Source organism: Toxorhynchites rutilus, chromosome 1 (genome assembly GCF_029784135.1).
Source record: "Toxorhynchites rutilus septentrionalis strain SRP chromosome 1, ASM2978413v1, whole genome shotgun sequence".
Classification (NCBI taxonomy): Eukaryota; Metazoa; Arthropoda; class Insecta; order Diptera; family Culicidae; genus Toxorhynchites; species Toxorhynchites rutilus.
Window position 1 is genome coordinate 38069573 of NC_073744.1, and position 24104 is coordinate 38093676.

A 24104-nucleotide genomic window follows, 5' to 3' on the forward strand; every position below is an offset into this window, starting at 1 on the left:
AACCTGTTCTGCTTTACCGACATACCCAGGTTTTGTTTTCATTTATCCCCGGCATTACGTCAGATGTGATGTTGGTGAAGTGATTGGGTGAATTCATTGAATTTGGGTCCGTTCGCTCCGGTTATATCGATCAGTTTTCCAGTTTTCGTATTAACATTATCGCACTAGCAATAATATGATGTCTTCCGCGTTAGACGTCGATCCAACATTCAAACATGCACTTAAATTGCTTCACTCGGACAAAGCCGATTCGGCGGAAAAAATCCGCAGCCTGCTGGACGAGGTCATCAAGCAACGCCATGGTAGCGGTAAAACCCTGGCCAGTACACTTACCAAGAAGCACTTAGCGGAAGAAAGTTTGGCCCTTGGCAGCAATCTGTATGTACGCAAGCAAAAGCCAATCGTGACTGTAGTTGATGCGGTCGCTTCAGTTTCTATTTGCGACTCAAACCAGCAATCTCCCGCAAAAAGTGAACCGCCAACAGAAAGTAGTGTTCCGACGCCGGAATCGTTGACTGTACCACCTCCACAGGGTGCGATAATTTTGTCGATTTCTGATGTTGAAGGCAACGACGATGATGACGAAGTTGTGATGGAAGAAGACCAGCTGAAGGAGCTGGAAGATTTGATGTGTATCGTTTGTAGGAGAATGGATGTTAGTGCAAGAAATAGGCTGGTCGAGTGTGCCGATTGTCATTCCTTGTATCACCAGGAGTGTCACAAACCTGTGATTTCCGAGGTGGATGCAAACGATCAGGAGAACGCTTGGTTCTGCACAATCTGCAGAGGGAAATCGTTGAGCAAATCTTCTTCGTCATCTGCCGTGGGTTCCCCGGCACGAACTTCATCCTCCTCCCACTCAAAGTCATCTAGCAGTGGAAGCGTGAAAAATAATGAATCATCTTCGTCATCCCATCGGCATAAGAGAGCCAAATCAGGCAGCAGCAGGGAAAGTTCTTCTCATGACAGAGACAGGGAAAGGGAAAAAGATCGCGATCGGGATCGTGATCGTGAGCGCGACCGCGACCGCGATCGGTCGGAAAAAGGAGACCGAGAGAAGGATAGAGATAAGTCCAAGAGTAGCTCTGGCTCGGGGTCATCGTCATCCATTGGCGCAGGTGGATCAGCATCATCAGCGGCATTATCTTCCAGTAGTGGGGCTGGTACACCGAACATTAACATTATTAGCGCCGACAAGCGTCTTCAGATGATGAAAAAGAAGGCCGCCAAATTGCAGGACAGTAAAAGAAAGCACAAATAATCCATTTGCATATCTAAAAATGAAATAAGACATTATTATTGTAAATTTATTGAAATCATGGGTAATAAAATGAACTACTTATGGGTTAACTCTATACTTATCCCCTTCATACGTAATTCTAACGCAGACAAAATTGATTTTTAAAAAAACGGGTGTGTAATGTCGGGGACATAACCGAAGAAACGTAAGACTACAACAAGGGCTGTCAATTGAAATAACTTATCGAATATCCGCGAAGTTTTTCCGTACCTACTAGCAAAATTACATCTCCAACGCTCCCAAAAACATCAGGAATCAGGGGAAGGAAGGAATCATACAGTGATATCATTTCTTTTGAGAAATTGGTAAATAGGGAGCATTATATTGGGGTCGCGACTAGCAAAGATGTCTTTAACTGGATTTCGATAGATGAGCCCTGGCAGAATGAAAGTCTATACAGGACGAGATCACATGCTCGATGTCATGATAACCATCACCACAAACCCAAATATTACAATCAACGATACCAATGCAATACAGATTAAACGGGACATTACGCGGATGAAGCTTCGACCTACATTTAATCCTTTGAACCATGCGTTTTTCGATACCTGGGCCAGCGACAAATATTATCTTCATTCCAATTGTATTGTCAATTGGAGAGTACGTTCCAGATGAGGAGTACAACAAAAAACATGACAGGTTATTTGTCGCTTAAAAATGGTGTCTTCCAAGGCCCTGATCTTAGCTAACGAGTCCGCGTTTTCGTTACCTGAAATGGAATAATGGGCTGGAACCCGGGCTAATGTAATCCTGTAAGAGTTTTCGGCTAGACTAGAAATCAATTTGATTGTGGGCCCTATTATAGAAATCGAATCGAGGATTCGATACATTCACTATCAGTATCACACCGAGTAAAATCTGGAATTATAGAAATCGAGGAAAACAGCTCGATTCGTTACTCTGCTCGAATGTCAGTGCTGGTGCTGAAATATTTTGAAACGAGTTTGAAATGTTTCACAAAGCACTATAGGAAGGAAGCCAAATCTTTTTTTGAGACATCTGTTATGAAAATTATAAATATCTATATTTCCAAAAGTGTTAATATGGTTATGTTTTGGCGAAAACTGATATTCCCTTAACGAATGAAGCTTAGTAAGCATAATGCATACATGGATGTGTAATAAAAACGACATCATGGAACAATTTGCTTTACAAAAAGACGGGTGGGTAATGTCGGGGACATAACCGGAGTGACGTAGGACTATACAAAGGGAACAGCTTTTGTTAAATATATATTTAAATATGTTGTTTTATTTTCTTCTCCTACGTTAATACCTACCTATCTACCTGAAAAATGGATTAGTTTACTGTTTACTCTTTATGAATATGTTGATGGTTCTGAAAAGAACCTTTGGTGTTGTGTTTTTGTTATCACTCGATATTCCCATCTTGTTCGGTTAAACCTTCCTGTTTAGCTATTGCGTTTGCCACTCGCCACAGCTTTCACAGTTGGAAAATTTCTTCCCATCCAGCTTGTGACATATTGTTCAGTAAATTACATTTAATGCGACGTGCCGGAGGAACACTTTGCCACTCACTGAAACTAATTGTTGCCTTGACGAGCGCCGAACCGAAGCTGCTCTGTTCTTGATGCGGGTTTCCGATTGTCGTGAGCAGCTTTGCAAGCCAACTCGAGCACTCCAACGGCCGAAACTCTATAATCGCTGTTAGGTATACTGGTGCTCCGGCACCAATCCGTTCGGCCTAGTTACCCTTGCGGAGCAATCAGTGAATGCGACCAACAGGGAACTGGAGACCTGCACGGTTCGAGTGAGACTTTGCCTTTCCCTTAACTTGTCCTCCTTCGTTACGTCCACGATGCCGATGCCGTACAACCACACGGGTTTACGGTTTGAAAGAAAACAAGATATTTTTTTAGGGTCCGCGTGTTTTATACTCTAGCGGTGCACACTCACAGGATAGAGACAAATCGGCAGACTCAGCCAGAGGGGCGAGTCCAACGAGACGAACGAATGAGCGTTAAAAGGGAGCGATGGCAAAAAAATACATTCATTACGATTTGTTCGCTCGTTGGATTCACATGCAGGCTAAAAAGGGTCCTTTTCAGGATCACAAAATTATCTTCAATCTAAAGAGTTTATTGTTTTGTTATCACTCGATATCCTCATCTTGTTCGGCTAAACCTTCCTGTTTAGCGATTTGTTGCCACTCGCCATAGCTTTCACAGTTGGAAAATTTCTTCCCATCCAGCTTTGTGACATGTTGTACAGTAAATTACATTCAATGCGAAGTGCCGAAGCGCCACTCAGTGTCGCATTGGAGGCGATTTTAACCTGTAATTGAACATCTGCGATGACAGTGGTACAGTGTCGACTTTCAATGTGGGGTCATAATTTGGATCTCTATGTTTACAAAAATGTCCAACTAAATAAGTCACATTACAATGTCCGTCCAATTAGCTAAATGTCGAACTAATTGTAAATTACTGTACTTTCAATCTGGAAACAATTTAAGAATTGATGAAAATTGAATAATCAGGAAAGTCCCCAACTATCAATAAGCTCGGAACAAATGCCAAATTCACATACTCATCAGATCCAGGCAAAGATTATGAAAAAATCAATTTGTGTTTTATTATTATTTTGGATAATGTTTTAGAAAGCATTGAACTGTATTTCCTAAACTCTTTTTTGGAAGGTTTAATGGCCCTGAAAAGCGCCTTGTTTTATGGAATGGTTCCAATTTAGAAAACTTTGTACTCGTGATTTTGAAAAAAACCATTTCGAACGCCCTCGATGCCGCCTTGTTCTGGATTTGCCACCAAAGCAGTTTGTATAAAGAACAAACTTTGTTCTTCTGCTACCTGCTGCCGTTTTGCGATTGCGTTTGCCATTCGCCACTCGCTGCAACTGCCTGTTGTTGTCTTGATGTCCACCGAACTGAATGTGTTTTGTTCTGAATGCGGTTTTTCTAGGTGGACTGGTGCACTGGTACTAACGCGCTCGGCCTAGCTACCCTTGCGGGGAACTCCAGATCAACACGGTTCGAGCGGGATTTTGCCTTTCCCTTCACTTTTCCTCCTTTACCATGTCCAGACATGGCTGCTTGGGTTGGTTTGTTGATGTGTTGTGATGCGAACCGATGTGGTGTACGGTTTGAATGAGAATGATCGTTACGGCAGCGGAGCGGGGATTTTTAAGCTGAATGGCTGGCTCGGGAATTACGCATGTGTGAGACTGCGACCAATGTTTCGTTCATTTTTTTCTTTTTCCTTTCCAATCGTGCTTCATTCTATTTCGCTGCTGCTCTGGTTGCCCGTTTTGGTCGGTACGATTTGAGGAGCACAAAATGGACCAATCAAAAATGGGCACATAGTGCATTTTGACAATGCTTGATATTTCACAATTATTCAATTATTTATCTCAAGAAAAATGAAATGTTATTCGTTATGACAGATGCGTAGATATATTTTCTATCAATTGATGCAAAAACCTTTGCGATCTATTGAGAAATGCTCGAGTTATAAGCGTTCCAAATCTTGCATTTTTTCCTACTTGTTCAGTGCCTAGATTTCCATTTCACCCCCTATATCTTCCGGTTAGACGTAGTCCTACGTCAAAAAATACAGTTATTATAAAATGAACTTTTTCATGTATTCTCACAACTGCAATCTATGGAATTCCGTAAGGAGTCACGCATGAATTCCACTTTTTTAGCAAAACAATTTTTTTGCATATAATTCTCTTTTAGCGTCGATTTCTTGTAGCGGCGTCAATAGCTTTATTGTATTGGGCCACCACCTGTGACCCTAAATTCTTATTGTGTGCTAGTGTTTCCTTTACCCTTCACATCATGTCAATCCAAATCTGTAATATAAAAAAAAAATCATTATTGTATTGCAAGACATTTCAGCTTTAGCATATGGTATAGAAAGTTTGGTATAGTATAGCAATAAAAAGAAAATTTCTGACAGAAGTAGCCCGTAATAATGTACGCTAGCAGGAATAATCATTTTTTAGGTAGGAAATTCGTTTGATAGTAATTCAAAGAATATGATAAAATTTACTTATGAAGTTATGTAGTATATGTACCGTAGAAGAAACTTACACTTACTTTCTGCCATTCTGAACCAACACGCATTGATGGTCTCAGTGCATTAAGATCCTCACTGAATTTCTCCCACTTCTCCCATTCTATTTGAACTGCCTCCACAAAAACCTCGAGCAATGTTTACACTCGCTTTTATTGGTTCAACGAGTCGTTCAAACTGCTGGTGATTTGTCTGTCCATTCGTTTTCAACCACTGAAATATACGCTGGAAGTAGGTTCTGCATTATAAATTGTAACATGATTTATATAAATAATGCTGGATTGTACACTTACCTTGTATAGCCTATTCTGGCAGCACCGTAAAACAAATACTGATCAAAACAAACGAACTTGTGTTGAAAATTGCATATATCTAAGCGTTTCTGAAATGTTTCCCAAAGGGAAATATCAGGGACGCAAACCAAAACAAAATAATTCTCTGAAGATATGCAACAAGCGAACCAAACACCTCGAAAAATTCTGACACTTGCATCGATAGCTATCACTCGCTCGATGCTATCGAATTGCTCGATTTCTATAATAGTAAAACACTAGGTAGTGCGGACTGAATCAAAACGGCTGTCAAAAAAGATCCAATTGAAATGTCAAAAGAGATCCAACGATCAGGAGTGTTATTTTTCTTATGATAATCAACACTATAAAAGAGGTATTGTTGTCAAGGGGAAAAATAAGTAAAATTATAAAATGAACGAACTACATTTTTCCGTCAATTGTTTAATTAACCATTGCATCTCTAAAAGACCATCTCAGCCTTTCACTGAGCAACGCATTTTTAATGTCCCCTCTCTTTGTCATAACGTTTTTCCGAACGTAATAAAAACAAACAAAGTCAGAGTCACGTAAATGTTTACTCCTGCGATTTGGAAATATTCGATAAAAAGTGGAAGGAAGAGCTGCCAGATGATTTTTAAAAAAAGTCTGTAAAAACATGTGAATGTCTGTTAAAAATGTGGAAAAGTCTGTAAAAGTGTGCAGATCTATAGAAATGTCTTTTAACGTTAATTTTCACTTATTCATTAATACTTTGTACATCACGATGCACGTAAGATTGTATTCTGTATATATATACACAGCCATTCCATGCCAAACTAATATAGTGGTTCTCAGCTCTTCGTCAAAAGTGGTAATTTTGTTCTTTATCGCAAAACATTAAACTCGTATTTTTTTAATTTGTCATTAGGGTGCCCATTTCCATTTTAGGGTGATCCCAAAAATCATTTTTTCCACTTTTTCCCAAAATGACTTTTTTCAAAAATTTATAACTTTCGAACCACTCAACCGATTTAGATGATCGACATATCAAATTTAAGCCAATGAGCTTTAATTGAGAAATATTTAACTTGCATATAATATGGATCCTATTTTTAATATGGATTGAAAGCTGAGAACTTTTGCATAAAATATCTCGATATCAGAGATGCTATTTTTTTCGTTTTTGAAATATGATTTTGCAAAACTAATCGATGGTTCGAAAAACAATTTTTCCCCATTTTTCCCACTACAAAAAGTCATAACTTTCGAACTATTGGACCGATTCATATCATCGACATATCAAATTGAAGCTTACGAGATATATTTTTTTAAAAAATATTACTTTTGCGAAAAAATTGAATTCTGTTTTTGTAATTATGGATTGAGTTAGTTTTTCATAGTTTTCTCGGTTAAAGATAGGAGCGCTATATTTTTTTATATTTTTTTATGGAAAGCTGAGGAGTATTTACTTAACATATCTCGATATCAGAGATGCTATAATTATTGTTTTTAAGTTAGAATTTTGTAAATTTAACATGTTTTAAGTCTTCGATCAATATTCATATGTGACTAAACTAGACCTATGCTACTAGAATCCAATCTTCCCGCAAGTGTGAGTTTTGCTTATTGGCTTCAATTTAATATATCGATCATCTAAATCGGTTCAGTAGTTCAAATGTTATGATTTTTTGCAGAAAGTTATTTTTGGACAAATGGGGAAAAATGATTTTTTTTTTAAATCATATCTAAAAAACGAAAAAATAGCAACCCTGATATCGAGATATGTTGTGTAAAAAATCCTCAGCTTTCAAGAAAAAATATAAAAATATATAGCGCCCTCTAGTCCAAAGTCATAAAAAAAATAAAAAACGACTACAATCAATAATTACTAAAATATAATTATGTTTTTCGCAAGTTAAATATTTTTTTATAAAAGGCTAGGTCAATTTTATATGTCGATCATCTAAATCGATTCAGTGATTCAAATGTTATTAATTTTCATTTGTCATTTTTGGGAAAAAGTGGAAAAAAATGATTTTTCGGACCACTTAATAACTTATGTGCTGTAAGTGTGTTTAAATGTTTCAACGATCTACACATACATACATACACATACATACACAAACATACGCGTTGTTAATTTTTATAAAACACAGTATTTCTCCGTTGATATATTGGACATCCACCAAGGCTTGCGGTCTTGTCGTTTTTATTTTAAAAAAAATGCAGTGTATATTTTCCATCCGCCATGCAAGGCTATACAAGTTTTAGACCACCACACGGCCATGAACCATGTCTGTCGTAACCATATCGAACAGTAACCCATATTTCGTCATAAGCAGACCCGAAAGCAAATGTAAGTTGTTTATTCGATGTTGTTTAAATACATAGGTTGCATAGTCCTGACCCTAACTTCACTATTTTTCAATAAATCTCCTTGCATTTCAGCAAAACAATCTTGTCTAGAACAGAAAATAATTATCAGAGACAATTTTCGTTCAAGATTTTTCCTTACCTGCAGAGAATGCAATTGTTCATTAATTGTGAATAACCGTATCCTCTTTTTCGTCTGCAATGATGTCAAGGCAAAAGTACTTATGTGTATGAGTTCCAAACATCATACACACCAGATGGGCCAACAAGAAGGACTGCCGGGCCGCAGGTTGAGTATCGCTGGTCTAACGTCATGTGTATTGATATATACTAAATATAATAACTTTTCTGTATTAAAACTATGGAAAAATGTCATATGGTGAGTCAAATATTTTTGATGTGATGAATAGATGTGATGAATGTTTTACAGATATGTCTGTAAATTTACAAACATATTTGTAAATCTGGCATCTCTGGTGGTCTGAGAATTTATTGCAAGAAATCGCTTGAAAACATGCAAGAATTTGCTTGAGAATGAAGTGGATTGAGTCCGCACCACTTAGGTAAAACAGAGCTAACGAGTAAAAATCTTATCACCTCGATTTCTATAATAGGGCCCTGTGTTTTTGAATGTGACCGACTTCCTTGATAACATTCAATTTGAGTATCGGAGTGGAATGAAATGAGCAGCTCTCAAGTTTCCGTTAACACACAAACGAAGAAGTAGAAACATATACTTCAGACACGATTTATCAGTCATCGAGATAGCGATCAGACGGCAGCGGTAACGAGGCTCGAAGATGGTTTTTCTCAAGGTCGATAGTTAAGAGTTTAATTTTAGTTTTCCTTATTAGCAAACCAACCAAACGCATACTATAGCAAACTCTTGTTCTATTCATTAACACTAAACCTACCACGAGGGGTCAAAGGACCCTTTTTCAACTTTTAGTCAAAATTTTCTTGCAAATTACATTGTTACAACATCATTTGCCTACACTTCTTTTCCTAAAACATACATCGAATGTATTTTTCAGTATTTACTCCTCCCTTGTTCTTTTTCTTACTGAGAAATAGATAAAATCTAACCTATCTACCGCAACGGGTCATTTGACCCTTGCAAACATTTATATGATATCAGAAAGATTCGTATGTGTGGTTGTGATACAAAACAATTGCATTACACATTTTTTGCTGTTGCTCTATATATTTTGTTGTATTTGTGAATGAATAGTGAATGATCAGAACTAATTGTATTGCTGACTATCCAAGCGAGCGAACCGAAACCATTTCAAGCTACAGTGCTATTTTGCGTATCAAAAATTGAAGTTTCAATATTTTGTTAATAATTGTTATCCCAAAATGTCTAAATATACAGGAGAAATATGCTATGCCACGTTTCTCAACAAAACTTGATAAATCGAGTCATTGTTCACTATTTATTTATAAACGGTCACTTGACCCGCTGTGGTAGGAATAGGTTTACATGAAACATCGGTAGGTTTAGTGTTAAACGCATTGTTCGTTGCAGTGACACTAAAAGAGAATGTCGCAGATTTACGTTATCCATCTCTTGTTCCTCTAACTTACTTGTTCCCTTGAACAGTACATCTGAGAGAGCATATATAGATTGTGCCAATCGACGAATCAGAACGCGAGATTTTCGTTTACATAGTGCTTAAAATATTCCATTTATTCAATTGTTAGTTTCAAAGAATGTATAATTTCCGTCATCGTGATAGGTACCCAGAAATATTTTCTATCGACGACTGCAAATATTTCTGCGACCTATAGAGTAATGAGGAGCTTAAATTGCAATGTTTTCTTTCTTCTCCCCTATTGCTCGTAGAACGAACACTGCATTTGATTCGCACTGCATATTTTTCGGCACTGCAAATATTGTAACTTACCGTAGAACCTTATTGTCAGCACAGGTAGGTAAGCACACAAATGGACAGTGGCGTCGAGTGAAGCTTTTGCACCCGGGGCGGAAGAGTTGATTTGCACCTCCTCCTTCCACCGGAAAAGTAGAAACATTTGCACTCGGGGAAGAGTCCTTGTCGCACCCGGGGCGGAAAAGTATATTTGAACCCTCACCTCCACAATTTTCGTTAATTTTAACCGTTCACAGTTTAGGGAATCGTAATGTATAGCACATCGAACAAATCTTAGAGAGCTCCCTATACCATTGGTATGAAAATCATCAAAATTTGTTAGGTTTTGTGAACCATAATTTTTGACACGTCCGAAAAAGGTTGATCTAAATTCTGATTCGAGCGAAAAATGTTACATTGGACGTTTTGAATGACCGCTTTATACATTAGACAAAACACATTGCACGATGAGCATTTGAAAATAACGACTAAACAACGATCAAAATACTTGCACTTCGTGCTAAAAGCAAATCATTATTGTTATCACTCGTTGAATTGCACTGAAAACGATATCAATACCCGAAAATGGAAAATCAAAATGACCGAAGTACGACTTCGTGCTGTTTTGATTGCTTTGTTACTTCGGACGTATCGAGCTTCAGAGGAAAGTGGCGTCCGAAGTAACAGTCGAGTGTTTAAAATTCGAATCTGCAAATTGGACATTTTTTGTATAGGTGATAAAAAGGTAAATAGGATACATACTTGAACGATTGTTTTCGTAATGCATTCAATAATTGAGAACCAATTACGTTTAACATTAATTCGATTTGTTTACATTTGTTACTTAGGACCTATTCAAAATTTTCGCGAGAAATGTCCAATTAAACGTGTCGTAATACAGATCTGACCAATTAGCAAAATTTAACATTAAATGTAACTTACTATATTTTCTTTTCATGCTAAGAACGAACAGATACTTTCTTTAAATTTGATAAAATTATTGTGAGGCTTTCTACAGCAGTAGTATTAGGATACTCAAACACTGTTTGGCCGAAGCCAAATATTTGACTCTTTTTGACAGATGAAATTTGATCAACGTGTACTGATCAAATATATTCGACACAAAACACGACAAGCATATTTTATGTTATTGGATGCCTAAAATATTTTTTCAATCTGTTTGTCAAACCTGTCGGTACACGGGTAGGTTACCTTAAATTTTTTCAGTAAAATTTTAACCACGTTCGTTGTTTGACATTGTTTGCCAATGAGGATATTTGAATAGTGAAAAACAAAATAGTGTTTGTACCAAATTCCAACCAAACTTTATATGTGAAGAGGAGTCAAATATTTGATCTCCGGACAAACAGTGTACGGCCACCTTTAGCATGAATGTAGAACCCTTCTCTATTATCTATCAACTGCACAGACTCTTCTTTACCTACAATATCCTCCCCTGTGGCTGAGAACATTCATACACATTGACAGCACAACGATTGTGTTTGTTTTATTCGTATTCTCAGCCAAGAAAACGTATCACATCGAAATAAATTCTCAATTTTCGCTAAAATAGCTCTTTATTCATATTAAATACATAAATGCCGAAAGTACGCCGCAGCCGTAAGCAGCCTCCGGAGGGCTGGGAATTGATAGAACCTACCTTAGAGGAGCTTGAGCAGAAAATGCGCGAAGGTTAGTCAGCAGCTGCAATTGTGGAATCGTAAACAAACGTTCTTCGTATTCTGCTGTATTTTCCCTTCTAGCCGAAACCGAACCTCACGAAGGCAAGCGTATCACAGAATCGCTGTGGCCCATCTTCAAAATTCACCATCAAAAATCCCGCTACATATACGATTTGTTCTACCGGCGGAAGGCCATCAGCCGTGAGTTGTACGAATACTGTCTGAAGGAGAAGATGGCTGACGGGAATCTGATTGCCAAGTGGAAGAAATCTGGGTACGAAAATCTGTGCTGCCTGCGATGCATCCAAACGAGGGATACCAACTTTGGCACCAATTGTATCTGCCGAGTGCCCAAATCAAAGCTAGAGGAAGGAAGAGTCGTGGAGTGTGTACACTGTGGCTGCCGAGGTTGTTCAGGTTAAGCGGGAAGAGGAATGCGAGAAATGGGTGACGAACTATCTTTTTTTTATTATGAAACTGAGGATGCAAATTTAGGAGAATAAAGTTTACGACCACATTAGGTTTTTGTTTTGTATCCATTTCTTTGACCAATTGGGCGGTTATTATTTTTTTCAGATAGTTTTTCGTTGTAATGAAGCTATGAAGTGCGATTACAGCGGTACTGCATTTGAGACTTGTGTCTTTGCTAATATTCAAATCACTGATGAACAGATGGCACTCATGACAGTATTGAAAGACAGAAGCATAAATGTACCCACTAGCCCCGTACTTAATTTCACTCTATTGTGCCTTTGGTTATGCAAAAATCCAAAAATATTTCTAGTGCAGCGAAAAAATCTGTTTTTTAACCCTTTACCGGGTACTGGCATCAATATTGCCACCAACAAAACATATTCTTTTCGCTGCACTTGGAATATCATTTCAATATTTTACTTAGCCAGAACCTTCTAAAAATATCTGGCAATACTCCATTTTTTTTGGGCTGCTGAAAATGTGCTATATTAAATTGAGAGTCATTTTCATGTAACAAAATCACGATTTTAGAGCGCCGGTAGAAAATTCTGTTCAAACTCGTTGAAAATGCAACAAATTGAAAAGTTTTTCACTGTTAACGTATTGTCTACTGTGTAAGATCATGAAGTTTTTTCAATAAAATAAACGATATATTTGATGAAAAATTGGAATTTTAATTTTTTCTCTAAAACTATATAAAAAAAAAGATTTTTTCGCTACACTAGAAATATTGTAAATCGCTGAAGTAATCGGTATCGCCGCACTAGAGTTTTTGTTTTGATTTTTGCATAACCAAAGGCGCAATGAAATGAATTTACGAGGCAGTGATTTCGGGGTTAACGGGCAGTAGCAACTATATTGCCCCCAATATATTTTTTTCAATTGTTTCAATAGTTTTTTCAATGGTAAACATGTGTTATTCCTCATGTAAAGATTATGTTCTCTGAAGTTGGAGACGATTCGTTGCCTAGTTTCCACGACCCGTTAAAGGGTTAACATATTAAGTGCAACGGTTTTATAGCGACACTTGAAATTTTTAAACGAATTAGGGCCATCGTTTCGTAATGTAGAGGAAGGTATTTTTGTTCGAAAGAGAATGCTTATAAGCTTATATGCTTATATTAGTTACCTTTATTATCAAATGTTATACAGTAGGTCACTGGAGACTAGAGAAATTCGTGTTGGAATACTGTTTACAGACAGGTAGCAGAGAAGATTCCAGAACATGTGTGTAATCCTTGAATGATTCGAAAGTACAGAATCCCGCCCAAACCATGCACGAGCCTCCACCAAAATTCAAGATTGAAAAATACTGTTCCCTTTTCCGTAAATCACGCCATTACCCGTTGAAACCATGAAGACCATCCAAATTGAACTATTTTTCGTCAGTGAAGATAGCCTATACATTGAAGAACTTTTCGTTATGGTATATAGCAAAATGTATTCTTTTGGAAACATTCTTTGTCACAACATACCATGTCCCTCCGTCGTTTCATGTGAGCTTTGGCAAAACTCAGACGTCTTTCGATGTGAGATGGTGTAAGATGAGGAGTTTTAACCTTTCAAGCCCTCTTTATGTGAGGAGTTTCTACCAAAATTTGACGAATTGTCACCCGAGTAATAGAGAAGCTGAAATATTGCTTTATTTGCACAAGTGAATTTGAGGTATTCGAAGCTGTACTAACTATTTCCCGCTTATTCCGGTCAGAGAGCTTCGATTTACGTGGAGCTCTCTCCTTCATACCGTATGCTTGAGAATTCGCCAAATCATTGAGCACTACTGGATGAGATCGCCCAATCCGAAGAGCAATTTCTCCGAAATCAACATTTTTTTGGTGAAATGCATCGATTTGTCTTTCTTCTCTCTCCGTGAGCACTTTTCCCTTCGGCATTTTCAAGGTTGATTGATAAAAACAACTACAATAACGGAAAATGTAACTGGTCTTATAGAAACTTGACACTTGAAAAATGCAAAAACATTCGTTTACGCTCAGCGCTTGCATACACACATATGAAAATCATGCAAATCATGGTCACCAATACTTATACACTAGAATATAAATTGAATCATTGTGTGTTTACAATGAAACAAAACAGCAAGATCATTACCTGGTCTTATAGAAGTTGGACAGAGTATACATGATTGGATAATTTACAATTTTAGACTCGATATACAGTTAAAAATTGTTTTTTCATATATGAATAATTTCAAGCGAAAATGAAATATTTAACGTTAAAGTGAAAATGGCTATTATGAGAACAATGAAATAAAAATCTTGATTTTGGTAGATTCTAGTTGTAGATTCACCAGGAATTGTTTAAAATTATATTGCAGCGTGATTAAAAAAGATAGAGGTTGGGTGTCAAAAACGCATTGTAGAGCGGTTAGAGAACTTCAATTTGGTTGATAGAAACGTTGAAGTATATTACATATTTTTTTTGGATAAAATTAAGAATATAGGGTGATTTGCCATATAAATGAAACATAAATTTCTGCATAACTCGAGAACTAAGCAAGAAAAATAGACTTAATTTGACATGTAGAGATTTTTGGGAGCAAGAAATGTTTTTATTGTGATAAAACACTCCTCCTCCTCCTCCTCCTCCTCCTCCTCCTCCTCCTCCTCCTCCTCCTCCTCCTCCTCCTCCTCCTCCTCTCTAAGAGGGGGCTGTCCTACAAATGAAACTCAGATTTCTGCATAAATCGAGAACTGTTCAAGCAAATGGAATAAAATTTGTTATATGGGTGTTCAAAGAGGCACGACACGTTTCTATGGCGGTTTGACACTCCTCCTCTCTCTCAGATGAAGGGCTACCATACGAATTAAACAGAAATTACTCCATAACTGGGGAACTAATCGAACCAAGGGTTCCAATCAATAAATGGGCATGATTTTCGAACACACTTCACGGTGGAATCGAAATAAACGGCACGCCATTAAACTACGCTTTTCGAGTTAGTGAAGTGTCGAAGATAATAATGAGTTTTCAGGCAGAATGAGTACTTTTCAAATAAAAAAATCATTAATGAAAATCAACTTTTTCGTATCAAACTGGTATTTAATGTGAGTGGAAAACTTTGTTTTCCACTGTGATATAATAATCTCATACAAAAATTTCATCTTAAGATAATTTGATATTATAATGATAAGTTTAGTGGGAAACTAATCTCTTATCCAGATGTACACCGTACCGTTGACATCGCGGATACGTTTCATTCCGTTTTCACCGTGAAGTGTATTCGAAGTGTATTCGAGAATCAGGCTCAATGTTCCTATGGTGGTTCTACACGCTTTTGAGGGCGGAAGGGCTGCCATACAAATGGAACTCAAATTTCTGCATATCTCGAAACCTAATCAAGTAAAGGGGTAAGGGTAAAACTCGAGGAAAGAATCGTCTGATTTGGGATGTCATCATTTCATTATATTTTCTGTATGAAACATGTATTCCATTTAAGGGAGAAACATGTTATTTGCAAGTGATTAAAAAATCTTCAGCGAGAATTTTGTCTGGAAGTAACATGATATTATAATGACGAGTTTTGGTTGAAGTACTAGGAAATTTATAGTAAAAGGAACATTGGAAGCAACAGAATTTTTGTAAGTAGCGTAATTTTTTTAATTGAAGCCAGTTAAAGGTACCGGAAATAGAGAAAAAGTTTAATAATTCTGTCATTGTTGAAATTCGAACATATGCGAAGAAGGATTTTTTCATTATATTTTCTGTATGAAACATGTATTCCATTTAAGGGAGAAACATGTTATTTGCAAGTGATTAAAAAATCTTCAGCGAGAATTTTGTCTGGAAGTAACATGATATTATAATGACAAGTTTTGGTTGAAGTACTAGGAAATTTATAGTAAAAGGAACATTGGAAGCAACAGAATTTTTGTAAGTAGCGTAATTTTTTTAATTGAAGCCAGTTAAAGGTACCGGAAATAGAGAAAAAGTTTAATAATTCTGTCATTGTTGAAATTCGAACATATGCGAAGAAGGATTTTTTTTTCATTAAATATGATCCTCTATCATCTCTTAAAATAATTCAGATTTTTTATATGAGAAAGTATCTTATTACTTTAAGGGGATGAATCAAAAATTGAGTTCTTCTTTTATATATATTTAGAAACCGAAAATATTTGTATACAAAACAAATTTAAAAAAAATGTTTTGACTCGATCATATACAGTGAAAAAAAATCGGAGACTGTATATAATCGAGTCCGCCTCGTAGTACCAGTAGCAGCTGCATACCACTGAACTTATTGAGAGGATGCAGAATTTTGAACGCTTGTGTTTAATCTCTCTCTTTTATGCTTGAGGTAGGGGCTTTCTTTCGTACTATTTTCATATACAGGTACTATTTTCATACTCGATTATATATAATCGCAATTTCACTTTCAACGTTAATTTTCGAATCCAATACATAATCGAATCACAAAAAAACTATTTTTCTATTAATGTTTGACATTCATACATTAATGAAAAAATAGTTTTCTTGAGATTCGATTATGTATAGGATTGGAAAATAATTGTTTAAAAAAAATGGTCGACTATATATAATCGAGTCCGTCCTGTACCGCTGCCCTATTTCAACATAGTGACCAAACGGCCGCATCTTGTACCGTAGATCCGTTTAGAAATAGACATCAACAATCTTGATGTGTCAAATTCATAAGATGATGTGATATGTCTTCAATTACGATCCACACTCGACAAAAAAGGAGCAGAGTACGACGTCGTAATTTTTAGGTGATTTTAGAAAAGCTTTAACTTCGTGAAAAATCAAGTGATATACATCATTTTGAAGCTACACTTTTCAATTTTATGAATATTTTAAGAACATATTTTCACTTGGTTGTGTGTAGGGGTGAACAAATATATCGGGAAGAAATAAAAAAAACATTTCTTTATGTTTTTTTCCAACTCTTTGAGATTAACACAATTTATTCCAACCAAATTTAAAGCAAATCCAAACAACCTTATCAACTAGCTTTCATTTGGTTCCTAGAATCGTTAGAATGTTCATGTATGACCTTTTCATACAGAGATACTTCTGTTTGAATGAAAAATTACCCCTTCGTCTTTGATGATGAATAATTCAACAAATAATGATCTCACCGCTAACCGGAAGGTATTTTTGTAAACTCCAATAGATTCTGAATTTGTTGCTTTGTCTAAAAAAAATTTTGTTGCATCGATTTTTAAAAAGTGCCAAAACCACGTTTTTTTATAGTGTTTCAGGAAACCTTCTGTAATTTTGAAAATGTTGCAGTAATTTCTAATGTAGCTGGCAAATTTTTAAAACTCCAGTAAGATCAATACGGAAAATAGTAGTTCCCGAAGAAGGTCCTGCTGTTGATGACGTTCAGCGAGAAGAGAATGTCTAAGCCGTTGTTATTACCTCCGGAGCTTGCGATGAACGGGGATATATACTTTTCGAAGTGTCTGCCGGAAGTTGCCGCCTTCATCAAGAATAAGTACACGGAGGAGGATGTGATCGTTTGGTCGGACTGACATCGGAAGATTATGCCAAGAGAACATTGGAGGAGATGTGCCGGCTTAAGGTAATCGATGTACCGAAGACCGCCGATCCCAACGTTTCTTAGCAGCAATCAATACAAAATTTTTGGGTGAATTCCAAACGGAGGATCTGCTTTAATAATTTCCAGCACGGAGATCGCCAAGCCCACGAAAGAGGTGAAGAACGTGCCGACATCCATCTTTTACTCGGTCATGGCCAACGTTCCTAGCAAGTGCAACTGCTAGAAGGCTCAATAGGATTTAAGGAAAATCCCTCACCTCTATCACATAATTTATTACAATCACATTTGGTTACACGTAAACAAAAACGAGATCTGTTCCAAAACACTGTTCTCAGTTGACGAACAGCAGTTTATCCTTGGGTCTCAAGAACCCATAATAAAACAAAAGACACAGAAGACTCAGTATTCCACTGGTAATTGTGATAAAATGCAGAAAATCGAACCACCAGGACTCGAACACTCCCAAGTTATACCACAGTGCGCTCATAACGATATTTTCCGCGAACACGATCACAAAGTATCCGATGTACCAGGTTCGCACATGGATGAACCTAATTTTGAACTCCAGCAAAGAGTACACATAAATATACGCCAGGAACAGATAGAAGAAATACCGCTCGAGCTTCTCGTGGAATCGCACCTCATAAATAATGCAAGCGATCATCAGAAGGTAGTGGTTCAAGCAGACCATCCAGAAAATGGTGGGAAAGAACACGTAGAACACGGACAGACTGATCATTCGCATCAGCAGAAACATGACCCAGCCGGCGAAAGAAATCGCCTTACCAACGAGGTCATCCTCTTCCAAACCATTGATCGTTTGCTTGCGGGATGGCAGCGACACCAGATCCCCATCGATCACGTCCGGAGTTTTCTTCTCGTCCTGTTCGAACATTCCCTCCGGTAGCCGTGGGACGTGATCTTTGATAAAGCTCTGGGCGTCGAACACGAACATATTCTTCAGCATGGATGCCCGTTTCAATAAATACGCCGTCGGTGTTGGTGGTGCCGGTGTTCGGGGACTCTGATCGAATGTTTCCACCACAATTGGATCCTGCTGTTGCTCCTGTTGCTGCTCTACGGTAGTCAGTTTGAAGTCATCGGTCCTCCTCACATATTCTTGAATTTCGTCAATGTTTTCGATAAGATCCTGCTTGAAACTCACTGTTGGTGATGGGGAATCAACTGTATCGGAGGATGTCAGCTTATCATCGTCTGTGACGTTTGCATATTCATCGTTTTGTGCTTTCTGATCGATGAATGTGATATTTTGTTGAGTAGATGTACCCTCGCCATACTTCGAATAGAAATTTTTCATTATGCTTGGTGTGATGGGATTCGACTCGGGAGTGACGACTTCGGAATTCCTCACGAGTAAACTCTCAGCTGTGCTCGTCGTCCGTATAAGATGGCGCTTTCTAGTCTTCACTTGGTCCTCTGAACTCCAAGGATAACATCTTCCCACAATTTTCTGGCTTTCGAACCTTTGATAGGTAGCGATAATGGAGGCCATAGTTAGGAAAGAGAACACAATGCTCATTATTTGTGCGGTTACAGTGTCGTAATTCCTGAAAGCATTGTCACGAAGCAGTATGTACAACTGGAGAAACATTTGGGGTCCGGATTGCAGGAAGGCTTGTAGAAAGTGATACAGTTCACATGGTGATGTTTCTCGGATCTTATACACTGCTTGTAGTCGTGAATGGGACGCTCTGTCATGGAACAATGCTTCTACGCACCAGAAAAATCTTCGACTGAATCTAGAAGTTGAAAGCAATGTTTAGGGGTCAATTCATACTATCGCATCACTGACCTGTATATTGCTGCCACTGGAAAAAGCAACAACAGCAGTAGGTGTTTTCCCACAAATCTCCCCGTTAGTCCGTCACAACCAATCGTCTCTGGCCAGTGGCTTGGAGACGAGAGTACTGTCGAGAAACTGGCTATTGTCGGGATCCAAATTAAACAAAGTGTTAACCAAGCCCACGTATTGTTGTCATTGCGAAAGTGCTCCACCACTACCAGAATATCGGCAGTCATAACAACGACGTACACTATGAATTCAAAAATCACCGGAACCATGAAACTAAGCACTATTTGGGAGCGCGTTTTCACCTGGTAGCCCAGAACGCACTTGGGAATTCCGTCTAAAGCGTCCATCGGGCGGCGAATTTGGTTTCATTTCCGCAGCTTCGAACGCGTCGAATGCAAAAATGTATCTGTTGATGAGGTAAGAAAAATGTGTGAGTCACACGCGAGACGGACATACCTGGTTGTGGGTAGATAACGATGAGAGCTTATCAACGTTTGCAGTTCGCATATACAGTCAATCGAAAAATTGAGTGTACACACAACATTTCGCGATACTTTCCATTTATTTGATACAAAATGTTTTCAATACAAAAATTGTTTTGATTCATATTAATTACTCACACATTTAACCAGCTATACGCACAAAGAATTTTGGTCAATTATTTAACCCTAAAAGATGGAAAAATCTCAATTTGAGGTATTGCCAAATTGAGTGTATACCAGGGTGCAAATGAAAATGGTCATCTCGAATTTCAAAAAGTTACATCATAAAAAATGTTCACCACCTCGAAACAACACCCTATGCAAAATATCAGCTCAATTATAAGCCGACGTAAGGGAAGGTGGCGCAAAGCGGTCAGAGTTTCAGTTTTTTGACGTAGGACTGCGTCTTACATTAAGGGTGTCAAATCAGAAAAGAGGTCACGTTTTTATGAAATAAAGTTAACGTCAATAACTATTTTTGCTGCGAACGGATTTTAACGATTTGCATACCAATCGAATCGGAAGTTTTACATGCTATACATTACAATCCCATGGTCTGTATATGGTTTAAATTGATGAAAATTGGAAGCATTCCCATCTCCCCATACATTTGTTCTATCAATTTGTGTGCTTTCCCAAACAGAGCTGTTAATAATGGGCAACTTATGCAGCCGATGGAATAGAAACAATGAAGGGGGATAGGAAAAAGAGAATATTTACGAAGTAAACTTCACCCTTGCATAGCAAGTAAGCTGTCGCTAGCGTATAAGTATTGCATCTCCTCTGAGGAAAATTCTCAGAATCTTTCTGTGTCCGAAACAACAAAGGCCGCTTATTCTGCTCGTTTTGTGTTGTATGTTTCCCCTCGAGCTGTGAACTCTAGCGAATATTTCACTCGAAGTGCATCTGGCATTGCAATTAACACAACCATCCGAGCCATGGCAAAGCAGGCGAAAAAAGAGAAGAGTGCAAATGATTATAGGTCGCTTCTAGCCATCAGTGTTTGGCTTTGTGTGTGTTGCTTGTTTTCGTTGCGTGAAACTTAGAACTTGTTCATTTCCTTTACATGTGAATAGCACACCTTCGATACTTTTAGTCGCCATTCGTTTTGATCTCGTGCGCTTCGGCTCTGTTCTGATGCAACAAGCTCCTAGCTTTGTTGACGGTTTTGACCGAGAGTCGAGTGAGAATTTATCATCATTCTCGCGAAGTTTCATTTTTATCGCTGCAACTGTGTGCATCTGTTAGACGCGTGTTTGATGCTTGCTGAAATGCGATGCACGGAAGATGCCTCTCGTTAAATACTCAGTGCAATGCGTGCATTGATGTAAAGAAACAAATTGCGACATTTGACCAATTAGTGTATTGTTCTTGCAAAGGCAAGAAACAATCATTGCTTCACGAAATGATTCTACGAAGCTCAAACTGCAAGCTAAAACTAAAAAGTTATTTATGAAATTTTGACGTATTCGCAAATAATATCCAAAATAATAAACCAACAAATTAAAAAGAAAAAGGATTGCGTAGTCCTACGTCCTAAGCGGTCGTGTCTCGGATACAACCCCTCGCATTTTTGATAATCGAAAAATCACACAAAAGGGGAGTTTTGAAAAATATTTTTTTGATGCCAAATGTCTTAAAATTGCATGAAACTTTGAGATCCCCTGTCATCTCGAGAAAAAATTGTTGTCAAAAATACTGAAACCTTCAAACCAAACCAAACCTTCTGCGCAGAAATTGGGTCTCTTTCGTGATTATCAAGTAGGACAGTGACCCGAAGCACACTGATCTCATCGTGCGAGAATACCTGCTCTATAATGTCCCAATCAACTTAAAACACCACCACAATTACTAGACTTGAACACTTTTGAGCATTTATGGTGGGAAATCAAGAACCGTATGAAGAACAAAAATCCAGGGAACAAAGCGGAACTCAAAACGACGATTAAGGAGACCTGGGAGAGCATTTCATCTACAGTGACCAGAAATGACCAGTCCTGGACGCCATAGGTGGGCATACCAAAGGGGATACTTCTTCTTCTTTTTCTTGAATGGCGTTAACGTGCCCTGTGGAACTTTTGCCGTCTCAACGCATGCATTAACTTTCTTAAGATTTCTTAAGCCAAATAACACGCCTTGAATGTATTCCGAGGGGCAAGCTCTAGAATACGCGTGACCACAGTGCAGGTGGAAGGAAATTTCTTTGACGAAAAATCCCCCGGCCAGAACGAGAATCGAACCCGAACACCCGGCATGATAATGTGAGACGCTAATCACTCGGCCACGGGTGCACCTAAAGGGGATACTAGGGGATTGATTTTGTTATCTGTCAACATTTGTGTACTGATTTCAATTTTATTTTTGAGAAAAAATATGAACTGTACACTAAGTTTTGCCATGAATTGAAGATTTTTCGTTTGTATTTTGAACATGAATTAGAAATGTGACCATTTTAATTTTTTTGTTATCACTACATGAGAGTAAAAAGGGAAAAGGATTTTCCGATGAATATAAATCACTTTTAACTATTTACTTTTTAACCCCGAAAAACAAAAAAAATAACAAACCAACACGGGGTGTACACTCAATTTTGCGATTGACTGTATGTTCGTTTTTCTGTTTTGATATAGATAACATTATCGAGTGGAGGTGTCGTTTGGCAAGCGAACATTTTTTCCCCCTGTTGGGTGTAAACCACTGCGTCCATTATTTTGAACTATTGTGGTATAGCGAACATACATATGTTACAATTTACCCAAGGCGAGTGAGTAAACGCTTACTTCAAAGCGACAAAGCATGAATTGATTATTTGATATTTTGTTGGGGTAAATTATGTTGGTTTGTCCGATTTTGAATGTGTTCACGCATCTAGTAAATGCAAATTGTTTTGACGTAGGACTACGTCTTTCATTTCTATACCGGGGTGTAAAATCAAAGTTTCGAAAACGAAAGCGTTACGCCGGAGACCGAGATTTTGAGCGTTAATAGCTCCTAAACAACTGAACGAAATGGTATGATAAACTCTTCATTCGAAAGATAAAATGTCTACGCGTTATATACTTGTTGCTTTTTGATCCAAAAACTTGTTTCAATAGTCTTAAAATTGCTTTCAAAACAGGCTATTGAAATCACCAATCGGTATATAAGCGAGCGGCGCTCGGAAATCCACTCAGTTCTAATTGAACAGCGATTGGAGCATGTTGTCGCTGTTGCGGTGAAGCTCTTTATTTATCATGAAAGCGCGGATGAACGGTGTCACCAAGAGCCTGTTTGTGCACCCTAGGCCAGAAGAGAATCTATCAGGAGGAGAGTGATGCCACAAACGGTTCCCTGGGAAGACATCGCTACACACACATACACGCGCGGCTATTAACAGGTGGTTATCGAGTTGGCATTAACCACTGGTGGGCTTCCAGTATCGAGGAAAATGTGGAAATATCTAATCGTTACTGAAAATAATCTGTCAGTTCCTCTGGGAATTTTCAAAATATATTCATGTGAAAGAGTTTAATTGAATGTTTTCTATCCATGTTACACTGTGACCAAATATGTTTCAATCAAGTGCTATTAACAGGTGGTTATCGAGTTGGCATTAACCACTGGTGGGCTTCCAGTATCGAGGAAAATGTTGAAATATCTAATCGTTACTGAAAATAATCTGCCAGTTCCTCTGGGAATTTTCAAAATATATTCATGTGAAAGAGTTTAATTGAATTTTTTCTATCCATGTTACACTGTGACCAAATACATTTGGTTTTGTGGTTTTTCAATCAATCGCTATTAACAGGATAGCTTCAGAAGATTATTCTTCCCCATCAGTAGGATATTTCCGTATCCAATATTGTATGCGCCCGCAATCGATTATTGCTCAGTCGCCGAAAGTTCCGAGCTCAGAGAGTTAATTCCCCTCTAGTTTGCCTTCCAAATTGCCATCGTAAACCACACCTTCTCTCGATTCAATCACACACAAAAAGCATACTTAAGCGATATTCTGGTGGTGAGACACATTCATTTTTCGTGAGGACATCGACAAGACAACATCGTTGCCTAACGTGCTGGAGGAGGTGGACGGCGAAGGATCGACACATACACGCGCAGAATTCTTTCCGTTAGGATGCCATTCAGCATCGAGAAAGTTCCGGAAAGATCTAATCATTGCTGGAAAATAATCTGCCAGTTCCTTTGGGAATTTTCAAAATATATTCATGTGAAAGAGTTTAATTGAATGTTTTCTATCCATG

The 24104-nt window shown here is 37.9% G+C and overlaps 3 protein-coding genes across 3 annotated transcripts; 2 read left to right on the forward strand and 1 right to left on the reverse strand.

The window, feature by feature from the left end:
- Positions 1-53: 53 nt before the first annotated feature.
- On the forward strand, positions 54-1341 carry LOC129778950 (integrator complex subunit 12). Its single transcript, XM_055786145.1, has one exon. It carries the CDS (start codon positions 176-178, stop codon positions 1259-1261), a length of 1086 nt encoding a protein of 361 aa, XP_055642120.1. The 5' UTR covers positions 54-175; the 3' UTR covers positions 1262-1341.
- Positions 1342-11359: 10018 nt separating this feature from the next.
- On the forward strand, positions 11360-12074 carry LOC129762093 (protein BUD31 homolog). The gene is made up of 2 exons (XM_055760080.1): positions 11360-11562; positions 11634-12074. Exons 1-2 carry the CDS (start codon positions 11469-11471, stop codon positions 11972-11974), a joined length of 435 nt encoding a protein of 144 aa, XP_055616055.1. The 5' UTR covers positions 11360-11468; the 3' UTR covers positions 11975-12074.
- Positions 12075-16881: 4807 nt separating this feature from the next.
- On the reverse strand, positions 16882-19804 carry LOC129779120 (uncharacterized). Its single transcript, XM_055786395.1, has 2 exons — positions 19382-19804; positions 16882-19328 (listed from the first exon to the last, which is right to left on the reverse strand). The coding sequence occupies exons 1-2, from the start codon at positions 19726-19728 to the stop codon at positions 17900-17902; spliced, it is 1776 nt and encodes a 591-aa protein (XP_055642370.1). The 5' UTR covers positions 19729-19804; the 3' UTR covers positions 16882-17899.
- Between the last annotated feature and the right edge of the window lie 4300 nt (positions 19805-24104).